Here is a 14195-nt window from a genome sequence, read left to right on the forward strand (position 1 = left end):
CAATCATCTTCCTTTGTGCTAGGTATGACTCCAACCAGTGGAGAGTTTTCCCCTGATACCCATTGATTCCAGTTTTGCTACGGCTCCTTGATGCCATACTGGGTCAAATGCTGCCTTGATGTCAAGGGCAGTGAGTCTCATCCCACCTCCTGAGTTCAGCTCTTTTGCCCATGTTTGAACCAAGGCTGTAATGAGGTCAGGAGCTGAGTTGTTCTGGCGGATCCCAAACTGAGCGCCACTGAGGAAGTTATTGCTGAGCAAGTGCTGCTTGATAGCACTGTTGGTGACACCTTTCATCACTTTACTGATGCTAGAGTAGACTGATGGGGCGGTAATTGGCCGGGTTAGATTTGTCCTGCTTTTTGTGTACAGTACATACCTGGGCAATTTTCTACATTGCTGGGTAGATGTTGTAGCTGTACTGGAACAGCTTGGCTAGGGGCGCAGCAAGTTCTGGAGCACAGGTCTTCAGTGCTATTGCTGGAATATTGTCAGGACCCATAGCCTTTGTAGTATCCAGTGCCTTCAATCGTTTCTTGATATCACGTGGAGTGAATCGAATTGGCTGAAGTCTGGCATCTGTGATGCTGGGGACTTCAGGAGGAGGCTGAGATGGATCAACTTGGCACTTCTGGCTGAAGATTGTTGCAAATGCTACAGCCTTCTCTTTTGCACTGATGTGCTGGTCTCCCCCATTATTGAGGATGGGGATATTTGTGGAGCCACCTCCTCCAGTTAGTTGTTTAATTGTCCACCGTTCATGGCTGGATGTGGCAGGACTGCAGAGCTTAGATCTGATCCGTTGGTTATGGGATCGCTTGGCTCTGGCTATCACATGCTGCTTATGCAGTTTGGCATGCAAGTAGTCCTGGATTGTAGCTTCACCAGGTTGACACCTCATTGAGATATGCCTGGTGCTGCTCCTGGCATGCCCTCCTGCACTCTTCATTGAACCAGGGTTGGTCTCCTGGCTTGATGGTAATGGTAGAGTGGGGGATTTGCTATGCCATGGTGTTACAGATTGTGGTTGAGTACAATTCTGTTGCTGCTGATAGCCCACAGCGCCTCATGGATGCCCAGTTTTGCATTGCTAGATTTGTTCGAAATCTATCCCATTTAGCACGGTTGTAGTGCCACACAACACGATGGAGGGCATACTCAATGCGAAGGCGGGACCTCGTCTCCAAAAGGACTGTGCAATGGTCACTCCTACCAATACACTCATGGACGGATGCATCTGTGGCAGGCAGATTGGTGAGGACGAGGTCAAGTATGTCTTTCCCTCTTGTTGGTTCCGTCACCATCTTCCACATACCCAGTCCAGCAGCTATGTCATTTAGGACTCAACCAGCACGGTCAGTAGTGGTGCTACTGAGCCACTCTTGGTGATGGACATTGAAGTCCCCCACCCAGAGTACATTCTGCACCCTGAAGGAGGGCCATAGGTGGTAATCAGCAGGAAGTTTCGTGGCTCACGTTTGATCTGCCATGAGACCTCATGGGGTCTGGAATCGATATTGAGGACTCCCAGGGCAACTCCCTCCCGACTGTATACTACTCTGCCGGTGGGACATAACGTACCCGGGGATGGTGATGGCGTTGTCTGGGACATTATAAGGTATGATTCCGTGAGAATGACTGTCAGGCTGTTGCTTGACTAGTCTGTGGGACAGCTCTCCCAACTTTGGCACAAGCCCCCAAACGTTAGTAAGGAGGACTTTGCAGGGTCGACGGGGCTGAGTTTGCGTTGTCGTTTCCAGTGCCTAGGTTAATGCCGGGTGGTCCGTCTGGTTTTAATACACAGCTGTTCAACTACTTGCGCAAGTCGCACCTGAATGTGTTATATCATTCATTGGATTGGGACAGATGGCCTCCCAGGCCCTAAACACTGTTTCTGATGCTAAAATGGATATACCTGGGCCCCTCTTTATTGGGTCAAAGTCAAATAATTCCTTTGAAGCAAAAGATCTTTATAACTTATTTCAGGAGCAGTTTCAAATATAAAAGTACTTGGTTTACTCCTCAGAGTATTGTTCCCCTTTCAGAATATTAGTGGATTTCAGTTAGGCTGTTGTACTGAGCTTTTTGTGACCTCTCCTACAGTAGTAGGTGCAGTGGGTATAACTAGAAAATACAGGTTTTTAATTCTTTCATTCACATGTAACTGTTCTTCATGCAATTTTTTTCAAAGGCTATAATTTCCCAGAATTTTCTCTGTGATTGCTCACGTGAATTTCTGATTTGAACAGTGTTGCCTGTGCAGTTGCCAACTGTTGCATAGAAGTTTCTACAAGAGAAATAAAGAAAATCTAGAGGTCCAACAGTTCTGTTAAAATAAGAGAAAAATGTGAAGAGGGAACATTGCCAAATCCTGCTCTGACAACACTGTGGGCGGCGCAGTGGTTAGCACTGCGGCCCCACAGCTCCAGCGACCCGGGTTAAATTCTGGGTACTGCCTGTGTGGAGTTTGCAAGTTCTCCCTGTGTCTGCGTGGGTTTCCTCCCACAAGCCAAAGACTTGCAGGTTGATAGGTAAATTGGCCATTAGCAATTGCCCCTAGTATAGGTAGGTTTAGTTTTAGTTTTAGAGGTGGTAGGGAAATATAGGGAAGGTAGGAATATGGAATTAGTGTAGGATTAGTATAAATGGGTGGTTGATGGTCGGCACAGACTCGGTGGGCCGAAGGGCCTGTTTCAGTGCTGTATCTCTAAAGCTAAAACACATGGAGCAGCAGGTGAAGGTGATACAGGGTGTACATGGCACCACAGTGTGCAGCCTCTCCTTAGTAACTCACCTCAGTATCTACCTTTTTCCCACTCCAATGAATTCATCTCCGCTTGGCACAAGGACAATGAGAGGCTGACCCCTTCACCTGCTACTCCACATGTCTCAGGACCTCCAGCTCTGGGATGTTGCCACTGTTCACTTACCTCATGTTCCACCTATTCTAAAAGAACTATTGGGCTTTCAGGTTTTCTTCCATATTCCTTTGAGGAAACTCTTGGCAATTGTCTTAATCAATTTCTTCACTAGTAACATAGAATTTTACAGCACAGAAAAAGGCCATTTGGCCTAATAAATCTATAAGTTTATTCTCCACACAAGCCTCCCCCCACCTTTCTTCATGTAACCCTATCAACATACTTTTCTCCCTCATGTACCTAACTCCCCCTGAAGTTCATCTATGCTATTTACCTCAACCACTCCATGTGGTAGTGAATTCCACATTCCCACCACTCTGGCAGTGTAAGTTTCTCCTGAATTCTGTATTGGATTTATTGGTGGCTATTTTACCTTGTTTTGGTCTCCCCCACAAATGAAAACATTTTCTCGACATCTACCCTTTCATAATTGTAAAGTCCTCAATCAGGTCATCCCAGTCTTTTCTCTAGAAGAGCCTCAACTTGTTCAGCCTTTCCTGATGATTATAATCTCATAGTTGTGGTATCATCTTCGTAATTTTTTTTCATTTTCTCCAGTACTTCTATATCCTTACTGTAATTATGGACACCAGAACTGTTCACTGTGCTCTTAAGTGTGGTCTAAAAATGGTTCTATACAGGTTTAACAGAACTTAGCTGCTTTTGAATTCTGTTCCTCTAGAAATGAACTCCAGTGCTTTGTTTGGATTTTTATGACTGTGAATTTATTCCCCTAGATCCCTTTGACTCTACCTTGCTTATTATGTGCAGCACTGACTCAAATGGAGTCCACTGTATAGTTTCCATCCCACTCTGTCATAGAGCAAGTTCTACTTCACTTTCAGCTCCATTTTCAATAATGGGTTGCAGTTTCAAATTTCAATGGTTATGATGCTACTTAGAGGCTATTTTAATAAGTTTGAAGCATTCCCTGTTGATCACATGCAATAGTTAGCAAGCACCCTGAAGAACCCATTTTAAAGCTTACATTGCTGTACTTCAGTACACTGATTTCCTGCAGTCACTATGACAGTATGCTTCAGAGTCTTTACACTACAACTCATTGCACTTCCACCAGAATTATTCAGAAACTGGTGGCCTTCTCCAAACAGCACCTGTCTCCCCGTGATCTCCACCACCAACAACAGCAAAAGCAGCAATGTTACAGGAACACTAAGGTCCTCTCTTAAGTTGCGTAGTATCCTGAAATTGGGACATATGGGAAACTGGGTCCCTTCATTGTCACTGGGTCAATATTGTGGAATCCCCTAGCTAACCACATGAGGGCATCATTGCCACAAGGACTGTAGAGATTCAAGAAGGTCTACCTTCACCTTCTCAGGCAACTTGGGATGGTAATAAACGTAACCTTACCAACATAACCCACAACCTGAGAACAAAAGGTTGCACAGCAATGCACATGTTCCATGTAAAATGTATGGTTGAAATATTCCATCTGAATGATGTGCTAGTATATTAATTAACCAGATGTTGAACTTTTTCACATTACTCATTTGTGGAAGTTCAAATGTTTTATAAATTGTGCACTTAGAAAAATCTTGGCCATTATTTTATCTGTACTTTAACCATGAATAAGCTAAATATTGAGTGGATAAAGTCTGTCTTTACTGTAAACTTTTCAAATTGTCTCCAACAGGGCAAGGTATATAACTGGGATTCGGAAATACAGGGCTGGATCCTTAGTTCTTTCTTCTACGGTTACATCGTTACTCAGATTCCTGGTGGATACCTGGCTGGTCGATTTGGAGGGAAGCTGTTACTTGGCTTTGGCATACTGGGCACTTCAGTTTTAACACTATTGACGCCACCAGCAGCAGCACTGAGTGCTTACTGCGTAATTGCACTGAGGGTTATTGAAGGTCTGGGAGAGGTACGTTCTAATGATATTTTTCATACATTTAAGCATTTTCTATTGAAACATTCAAATGTGTGTGGTATTTGTTACAGATAAAGATTTATTCATTAATTTTGACTGATTTGGCATATGTGATTCCGAGAAAATATAATGTCTTTCTTGGGAAGGAAGATGCTGGGTCAAATTGGCATTAAATGCAATTTTGTTAGAAAACAAAATGGATCTTTTTCAAATGTGGTGAATTGTTTTGAATTTTCTGTAGTAATTAGATTGGGACCAGGTCAATTCAGAATTTTTAGCTCCTTACGCACCTACTGCCAATAATAGAACTATTATGGTGCAAATTAAATACAACTAGGTTGGAAAAAGTCATATTGACATAAAATATTTGTGGAGGAGGAGGCAAAGGCCATAAATGTAGCATGTTAAAGGAAAGTGCATTCTTAATGATAGAAGTTTTTTGAATGCTTACTGTTATGTCCCTTGAGTAGCCTAGATTATCATCTCAAAACTCACCATCTCCAAAAGCAAAATACTGGAAGAACTCAGCAAGTCAGGCAGCATCTGTAGAAAGGGAAAGTGAAGTAATATTTCAGGTTGATTTCCTTTTGTTAGTTGTCGAAAGTACAACTGGCAATCATGAGGTGAGAGATGCACAGCAGGCCAGGCTTGAGCAATGCAGAGTTCTCGAAATTCTGTCGAACATTATTAAGAGAGGGAGGGGCAAGGAGAGCATTGGAATAGTTGAGTCTGGAGGTAACAAAGGCATCACTGAGCATTTCAGCAGCAGATTGGGCTGAGGCAGGAGCGGAGGCGAACAATAGGCGGAAGTAAGTTGCCTTGCTGATGGAGATGATATGGGGTCAGTAGCTCAGCGTGGTCAAATACAATGCCAAGGTTGTCAACAGTCTAGTTCAGCCTGACAATGGACAGGAAGGTGGATGGAACTGGTGGCAAGTGAACAGAGTTTAAGATAATGGATTTGTTCTTACCAATATGACTGTCAGTGGTTGTTAATTTAAAAGGTTGAACTTTTTCTTGTGTCTGCTGTGATTCTATAATAGGGTGTGACCTTCCCTGCCATGCATGCAATGTGGGCTAAATGGGCTCCACCTGTAGAACGGAGCACACTCCTCAGTTTATCATATGCAGGTGAGTTAATTCTAGTTAAAACAATTGTGCATACATTGGGCTGAATGAAGGTGACACAGAAAGCAGAATTAACATTAGTAATAATGAAATCATTTAAAAAATGGTGGCAGTATCAATTGCATATTCAGCTTCCCCAGTGTCAGGTTTATTAGCCTTTTTAAACCAATACTCCTGGATTTTACCAGCCCTTTGGGAGGCGGGAAAGCTGGCAAGATGGCGTGGGAAGGTGGCGGACCAACCCTCTTAACCAAGAGCCCAATTGAGCCACTTAAATGGCCAGTTAAGGACCTCTTCCCACCTCTTTTGGCATTTAACCAGTGGCGGGGGAGGCTGCCAGGTAAACTCTTATGGACTCCGGGGCGGTGGGTGGGCCTTCTTTTTTGGGCACTGTTTGGCCCACGGAGGCTCCCCCCCACCAGCGATGGCGCCACCAACTCTTCTCCCCCAGACCTCACTTAACTGGTTGTGAGCCCTCTCATCAATGTGCCCTCCTCCTCCAGGTGCAGTCCCAGTAGTGGCCACTGCTCCCAATGACACTGCTGACCATCTGATTGGCTGACTGCTCTTGGCAGTTGGCCATCAGTCCTTTAATAGGGCCGCTGACCAGATGTGGCCCCGGGTTCCGGTGAAGCAGGTTTGTCTCCGCTTTGGAGCTGGCAGAGGGACCCCTGCTGCCTGCACTAAATACAGGCCTTAGTGTTTAAACAAAAAAAAAATCCCAAAACATAAAATCTGTAATGTTGACCGTTTTTTGTAATGGCTTGTATTTTAAAAGGGATCCTGTTAGTGAAACTCTCTTTAGTTGCCTCAGATGTACCAGTTTTGTTTATGCCCAGTTATCTCTAAGGTCAAGCAGCATTCGTTGCCTGAACCACAGAATTAGAGTCACTCTCATGTTGCATGTTCTTCTAAATGAAAATATAATTCTGTTTCTGGTTTTGGCCCCTTTGTTCCAGTGTTTGTTCTTAGTATACTGTGTTCATGAGTTATGATGGCAGTCACAGAGTTTTGAATTTTTGTAGTGCCATTATGTGCAATACGATATAATCTGTAGCTGATTATATAAAATGGACAGAACATTTCCTTGCAAAGTGAAGATAAGACCTGTAGGGTTGATGTTCACACACATTGTATATAGCTTGATGGACTGTTTTTATGAACTATTGAAATAGAATACTAATTTGAATGTAGGTATGCATCTAGTATCCCAAATACGTGTCTATATCTTGAGTCTTATTACTTTCTAGGTGCTCAATTTGGAACAGTTGTTTCCCTCCCATTGTCTGGGATAATCTGCTTTTACATGGATTGGTCATATGTATTTTACATATTTGGTAAGATTTTATAAAAGTATAATTGTGAACCATCTACATGTAATTTACTTTCGCTCTAATATTTTGTTTCTTCACTTCCTTCTTTCCTTTCCTCCCACACTACTTAGCCTAAGTTGCTACTGACATTTGCTGTTTGACTGGTTAGGGATACGCTTGAGTGAAGCAGGGAGAAACATTCTCTGGAAAGTATTTCATTTTTCTTACTTACCTTTTTAAAAAAAAATCATCCAGGGGGAAGGAAGTGGGGTGCAAATCTCTCTAAACAGGCCACTCTGCGTGTAAATACTTCACCTGTCAGTTGCCATTAATGCTGATCTCAGTTTCATTGCATATTGTCCAGTAGGACTCACTGAATAGAAATCAGAAGCCGGACTCCTTGCTCTTGTTTTTCCCCCCTTACCTTGGCCTTATATACTGAGATGAATTGTAATGTCCCTTTGCTGCCCCTGCTGAAAGCAGCCAACTTCAGGAGTCATGCTTGAGACCTTACTGTATGCATCATGCTATACAGTGGCTTGGGGTGAATTTATTACCAAGTCGTAACAGGAGACCCAACAATCTAAATCCCTGATGGAAATTAAAATTTTCTTCTGATACACTTTTACACTAGTAATTACGTGGTTTTGCTTTTTTGAATATAGATGCTGTTACGACCGACCGCTCCAGTCAAAGCCCCCTATCAAAATATATGATTCTGATTTGTGGTGGGGGAAACGCACTGTTAATTCAATCTCGTCGCTCCACAGATTGCCTAACTTATCATTTAAAACTTTCCAAATTAAAGAAAGACCCAGCCGAATTGTACCATCTATTAACCCCCGAATGAGGCTAACCAAACCAGGTGTCTTTAAATCAACAAATTAACTGTTTAATTAGAAAAATTAAATAAACACTATGAAGATATAAACAACATTTAAAATAGAAAAAATTAGAAGTCCTTGCAAATTTACAGTCCAATGATGCTCGAAGTCCTCACAGCCGTCCGATGGGGGGATAAAAGGTTCTTCCACAGTAGAACAGTCCGTAGTCTCACTCCAGATGTAATTGATGCTTCCTTCTTCCGTGATGGATTTCAACAATTAACAACTTGCGAACACTTTCAATAGAATCAATCTGACTTTAGAGTTTTTGAGGGATAAAAGATTGTTCCAGTCTAACTTCCCTTCCTTCAGCTCAAATTATCAGAGATCTCCATTTTTGGCTTGACTTTTTTAGAATTTTGAGAGATAATAATTAAACAGACTAAAATTCTCTTACTTCAGTTTAAATGGTCGAGCCCTCTTTTTTCAGGTGCTAACATCATAGCTGTCTGTCTGTGTGTTCTTAGAACAGACTGTCTTCCACTAAAAAGCCAGTTCAAAATTGAATTGTAACAAATGTATCACTTGATACTCAGTACAAGTGGCTGTATCCATGGTAATGAGAATGCACCCTTTGAATCGCAGTCTCCAAATGGCTGTTTCTAAGGCAATGAAAATGCACCTTCTTGGTAACTCCAGAGGCCTGCTGGTTCTTAAAGCAGTACTGATCCTTTGCCAGCCTTAAAGGCAAACCGCATATTCCCCGGAGGAAAAAAACTACAGGACCATGACAATGCGAAATGCATTGTTTGTAATAAATATAGTTAAAATGATGAGCTGTCCTGGTCATAGGAGAAAGGTCATTTGTAAAAAGTTCTAGGATAGTGGATATAATTCATCAGCTTTTTAAAAATATCTTCAGTCTGATTTGAACTCTCATTCCCTTCATTGCATCTACAACATTAAGCAGAAAATTGAGCCTCAACTTCTGAAGACAAATAACTGATACTTTTTTCTGTGTAACATCAATAAAAAGGTTACTGGGACATGATCATGTACATATTTTGAGTTTTATAATGCACTTAACATTTTAAAAATAAATTCTTAAATGAAATCACATTTTCTAATGCATGCTGCTATTTAAAATTAATTAATAGGTATCTGCAGTATAACAATGGATATGGTAATGCGATGATTGTTATTAGACTAGTAATCCAGAGAGCAAGAATTCAATTTAATAAATTTTAAAAATCTGGAAATAACAAAGGCTAGTATCAGTAAAGTGACCGTAAAGCTGTCGGACTGTTATAAAGTCTCAACTATTTCACAAATGTCCGTCAGGGAAGAAAGCATGCTGTCCTTTCCTGGTCTGTCCTGAGTGTGATTCCAGTCCCACACTAACGTGGTTGATTTTAATTTCTCTCTGAAGTGGCCTGGCAAGTCACACAGTTGTATCAAACTGTTACAAAATAAAAATCAGACTGTAATGGTTCAAGAAGGTAGCCCACCTTCAAGGGCAGCTTGGGAGGGGCACATAATGCCCACTCCCCAAGAATTAATATTTAAAAAAAAATCAACTTTCACTAATTAAATGTCTTTAATACTGAAAGTGCCCCAAGGCACTTTAGAGGCATAATCAAAAAATGGATGCCAATACTGCATGAGTTCAGCTGCAGAGTAGCATATTAACAGTTGATCAATCAAGTACGTCTTTGTACTTAAATAAAAGCAAAATACTGCGGACGCTGGAAATCTGAAATAAAAACAAGAAATGCTGGAAACACTCAGCAGGTCTGGCAGCATCTGTGGAAAGAGAAGCAGAGTTAACGTTTCGGGTCAGTGACCCTTTGGAACGGAGTTCACTGACCCGAAACGTTAACTCTGCTTCTCTTTCCACAGATGCTGCTGAGTGTTTCCAACATTTCGTGTTTTTACGTCTTTGTACTTGCTGCTTAAATTAGTATTGAATCTCCCATAATGTTGCTCAAGATCAAAAGAAAGAAAGAAAATACTTTCATTTATTGACCCTTAAGTGTCTTAGAAATGTCCAAATATACTGCCTATACAATGAAGTACTTTGAAGTATAGTGGCTATGGGCCACATGGCCTCCTTCTGTGCTGTAAATGACTGTGACTCTACAGTTAGGTGGGCAAACACAGTATCTGTTTTGTCCATGGCAAGATCCCTTGAACAGTTGATCTGTTGTGGTGGTGTTGGTTGAAGGAGGTATCCTGACTAGGCTACAGGCTCCTCTTAATAGTGCTACAAGAATTTCAACACAACAGGCAGATGAGATTCAGTTTCATTTTTTACTTGAGGGATGGTATCTCTGCAAATACATCAGTCCCTCAGTACTGTAATGGTAATCCATACTGTGTGTATTTGTGTCTCTCTTTCTATGTTAAAATGTAGCCTTTTTCTGTAAGTTTATGTAGGAACACAGAGCTGATGAGTTATATTTCAAAACTAATTATAAAACATGGTGGAGGTAACTTGTTTAATTTACATATAATTTTAAACTGCAAAAGAACTTCTAGGATCATTTCTAAAGCTATTGGTGTAGATGTTTCATGGTTGATTTTTCGATCAGTGTTGTCCCGTTGACATTGTTGGCACCATTTTAATCCCGTGCACTAATTTTTACAGAAAAAAGCTTGCCTATTCTCATACAATACAGGTAAATGTATTTAACAAAGTGTCTTCTATAGATGGTCCAGATCTTTGAAACGTATAGGAACACAGGGATTGCTGCTGCCCGGTACATCATTAGTCCCGGGTTTGATGTCCTGGTCCTCAAATACTCTCTTCCTCAGTCAGCCAAAGGCAGAGCTGGCACATTGAAGGCGGTGGTGGATTTCGTCATCTATGTCTGCCTTCGTTGAGAGGAGTCTCCTGAGATATGAAAAATGGTCTGTGTTTTCCAGGATCTCGCTGTGGATTCTGATTGGAGGATGATATGTGGGAGTGGGTTGGAAGAGGACTTTAGTTTTCCAGATGTTTAAAGTCAGGCCCATCCTCTCATATGCTTCAGTGAAGGAGTCAACGATAACTTGGAGCTCAGTAAGTGTTGTCTGCATACTGCAGCTCAGTAACTGAAGTTGGAGTGACCTTTGTTTTGGAGTGGAGGCAACAGGTTGAATAATTTCCTGTCCATCCTGTAAGTTATCCTCTTCTGTGGGGAGGTTGCTGGAGATGAGGTGCAGAATTGCAGCGAGGAAGGTGGAGAAGAGGGTTGGTGCGATGACGCTTCTTTGTTTGACGCCAGTCTTCAACTGAGATAGGGTCTGTGATGGTCCATTAGTAAGGATTACGGCTTGTATGTCATTGTGTAGTAGCTGAAGATGATGACACATTTCTAAGGGCAGTCAAACTTGAGGAGGACTCTCCATAAACCATCACATTTGGAGTCAGAGGCTTTTACGAGGTCAAAAAAGGCGATGTACAGTGGTTGATGTTGCTTTTTTCTTGGATTTGTCATGCAGTGGAGCATGTATTAGTAGTGCCTCTCAGTGGGCAAAATCCACATTGTGACACTGGGAGGAGTTCTTTGGCCACTTCAGAATGTTGTCAGCTTGTACAATGAGTGCTGATTCACTGCCAAGATTCAAAAATCAGCTGGACAAGGTTTTGGTTGCGGCAAAATTTCTGTTTAGAAGGCAGTTGGATATTGGGTGTGTGTCTCCTGGTCACTGTGGTCTCCTGGTATGAGTACCTTTAAGGGTAAGAGAGGAATTTCCAGAGTTTTTCTTTCCCCAAGTAGGCCTATAATTTAGTTGGTTTTTTTTGCCTTTCCCACGACATTGCAAGGCTGGCTGGTTGTAGAGAGGATGGTGGATATGGGCTGTTTATGTTGCACCATGACATAATGAGGCAGGCTTGATGGGCTATCTGGTCTTTTGTTGTAAATAATGTTCATGTATGTAAATGAATTGGATAACTGGGAGAATGGAACAAAACATCTATTTCTAAATTTATTAGGGACAAGGTTGGTCATGCTTGGAGGCCCAAAAAAATAACAGGACGGGAGTTCAAGGTGAACAATAAAAGTTCCAGGAAAGTGCATAACTTAATCCTTGTGGCCCCTGAGAGTACGAAGGCTTGTGAGGGATGAAAATTTGGGATTTTCAACAAAGGTTGGAGAACTTTGAGGAGAACTACATTTTTCTGTATTCATTAGGTTATTTTTAGTTTAACGTGCATAGTGGGATGGCTGAGCAACTGAAACAGTCATTCTGGAATTTGAATAACTGTTGAGTGATTCCTTTTGTATTGATCTTTCCTGTTTATTGGCAGCTATTTGGTGAATGTATTTTTTTAATTTGCTAGTGATGTTTTGTTCCTTTTTCAATGGAGCCAGTATACCTAATTCACTTAGTAGAAGGTGATGTTATTCATTTTCCTTTTCAACCAATGGAAGATTTAAGCCCAGCAAGGTTTTTGGCCCTGTATCCATTTGCCTATGCTCTATATCAGACACAACTTCATTCAATGGGTGTGTGAAATTGGCACATTATCAACTTCATATTACAAAACACAATATACTAGTCAATTAACAAGATTTCGATTAACATTAGTCATTCTACCATAACATGGTACAGTTGAAGTCACTGTGGTCTTTACACAAAGGTAGAGTTAGATGGTGGAGGATAATAGGGGAGTAGTGCTGCAGAGGTAATTTAATGCTCATTCTAAAGTCCAACATTATGTTCTGTTTATATTTCCATTATAAATTTATTTAGTGATCTCTGTGACATGGTTTAAATCTGGCATCAAGTCAAGAGGATGTCTTGGCGTGCAGGAACAGTGATGTCAGCAAACAGCCAATCACATTGAAGTATTTACACACAGCAAGCCAGGAAGTTAAAAATACTTAATACCTTTTCACTTTTAATTTAAGATTTCAGACAATGAAATAAATTATTGGATTAAAATAGAAGCTATAATAAACTTTTTTAAAAAAGAAAACAATGTTTTTTTTAAAATGTGGAATTTATCATTATTCTGGAGAAATTTGACATTCCACAAATATAAAATTAGCTTTTCAGGACTAGTGAGGGTGTTTAGCAGTAATTATGACATTAGAATGCTGTTTTAAAAATCTAGCTACTTCTCACTCAACAAGGTGCAACATTTTCTTAGAGTTTTTATAGCAAGCCAAATGGCATAAGAGTGGAAATTATTTCAATTCACCGGATTTCCCATTAATTGCAGTCTGGCGGGTGCACCCTCTAGAGAAGCGTAGAATCACTGACAGCAGTTTCTGGATTTCTGCATTATTCTGTGCATGTCTGAACTCCTGAAGTTGCTGTCTGTTTCAGTGGAGTAATGAGAAAGAATGCTGACGGTTTTGCTGTCATTACTATCGCAAAATCTGGACCATTAGCAATTTCTATTATAAATGTGAACGTTGTGGAAGTTGTTAAAAATTGGTGTGTACAGGTTTAAGATTTTTAATGGATTATAAATTGTTTTAGTGCACAGGTCTTCTATTGTTTCACACTTTAATAGTTTATTTTTTTTATCAGGTGTATTTGGAATAGCCTGGTGTCTGTTATGGTTCTGGCTGGCTAGTGACACACCAGAAACCCACAGAACTATATCTAATGCTGAGCGAGAGTATATCATTTCTTCACTTCATGGCCAGGTAGGGTGTGTGCTCCCATATGGAATAGTTGACGTTAGATGAGCATTTTGACTTCAAATGCCGTACTTTTTAAAAAAAAAAATGGTGACAGCCATCGAATCACTAAATTCTTAGTCAGCAACTTAGTGCTTTGTGCACCTATTCCAGAAAAGGAAAATGTTTCAATTCTACTTTTAAAACTTGCAAAGCCAATACAGCCTACTCCTTTGAGTTTAGAGAAACATAGGAACAGGAGTAGGCCATTTGGTCCTTCAAGTCTGTTACGCCATTCAATTAGATTATGGCTGACCTGTACCTGGACTCTTTTGATCTGGTTTTGATCCATATCCTTTGATACCCTTACCGAATGAAAATTTATCCTTTTCCATTTAAATTTCAATTGACTCAGCATGCACAGACTTTTGGGGAAAGATTGCCACTACCCTTTGAGTGAAGTATTTCCTGACATTTACCTCTAAAATAGTCAA

General features: G+C 40.9%; 1 protein-coding gene across 2 annotated transcripts in view; it reads left to right on the plus strand.

Moving 5' to 3' along the window:
• Positions 1-14195, plus strand: part of slc17a5 (solute carrier family 17 member 5) — a 67457-nt gene that overhangs the window by 14004 nt on the left and 39258 nt on the right. For both annotated transcript variants that reach the window (XM_068021095.1, XM_068021085.1), the window contains exons 3-6: positions 4579-4812; positions 5862-5949; positions 7197-7283; positions 13610-13728. In XM_068021095.1, the coding sequence (XP_067877196.1) occupies positions 4579-4812; positions 5862-5949; positions 7197-7283; positions 13610-13728 (528 nt within the window). The remainder of the gene's footprint in view (positions 1-4578; positions 4813-5861; positions 5950-7196; positions 7284-13609; positions 13729-14195) is intronic.

This window comes from Heterodontus francisci, chromosome 3 (assembly GCF_036365525.1).
Source record: "Heterodontus francisci isolate sHetFra1 chromosome 3, sHetFra1.hap1, whole genome shotgun sequence".
Taxonomy (NCBI): Eukaryota; Metazoa; Chordata; class Chondrichthyes; order Heterodontiformes; family Heterodontidae; genus Heterodontus; species Heterodontus francisci.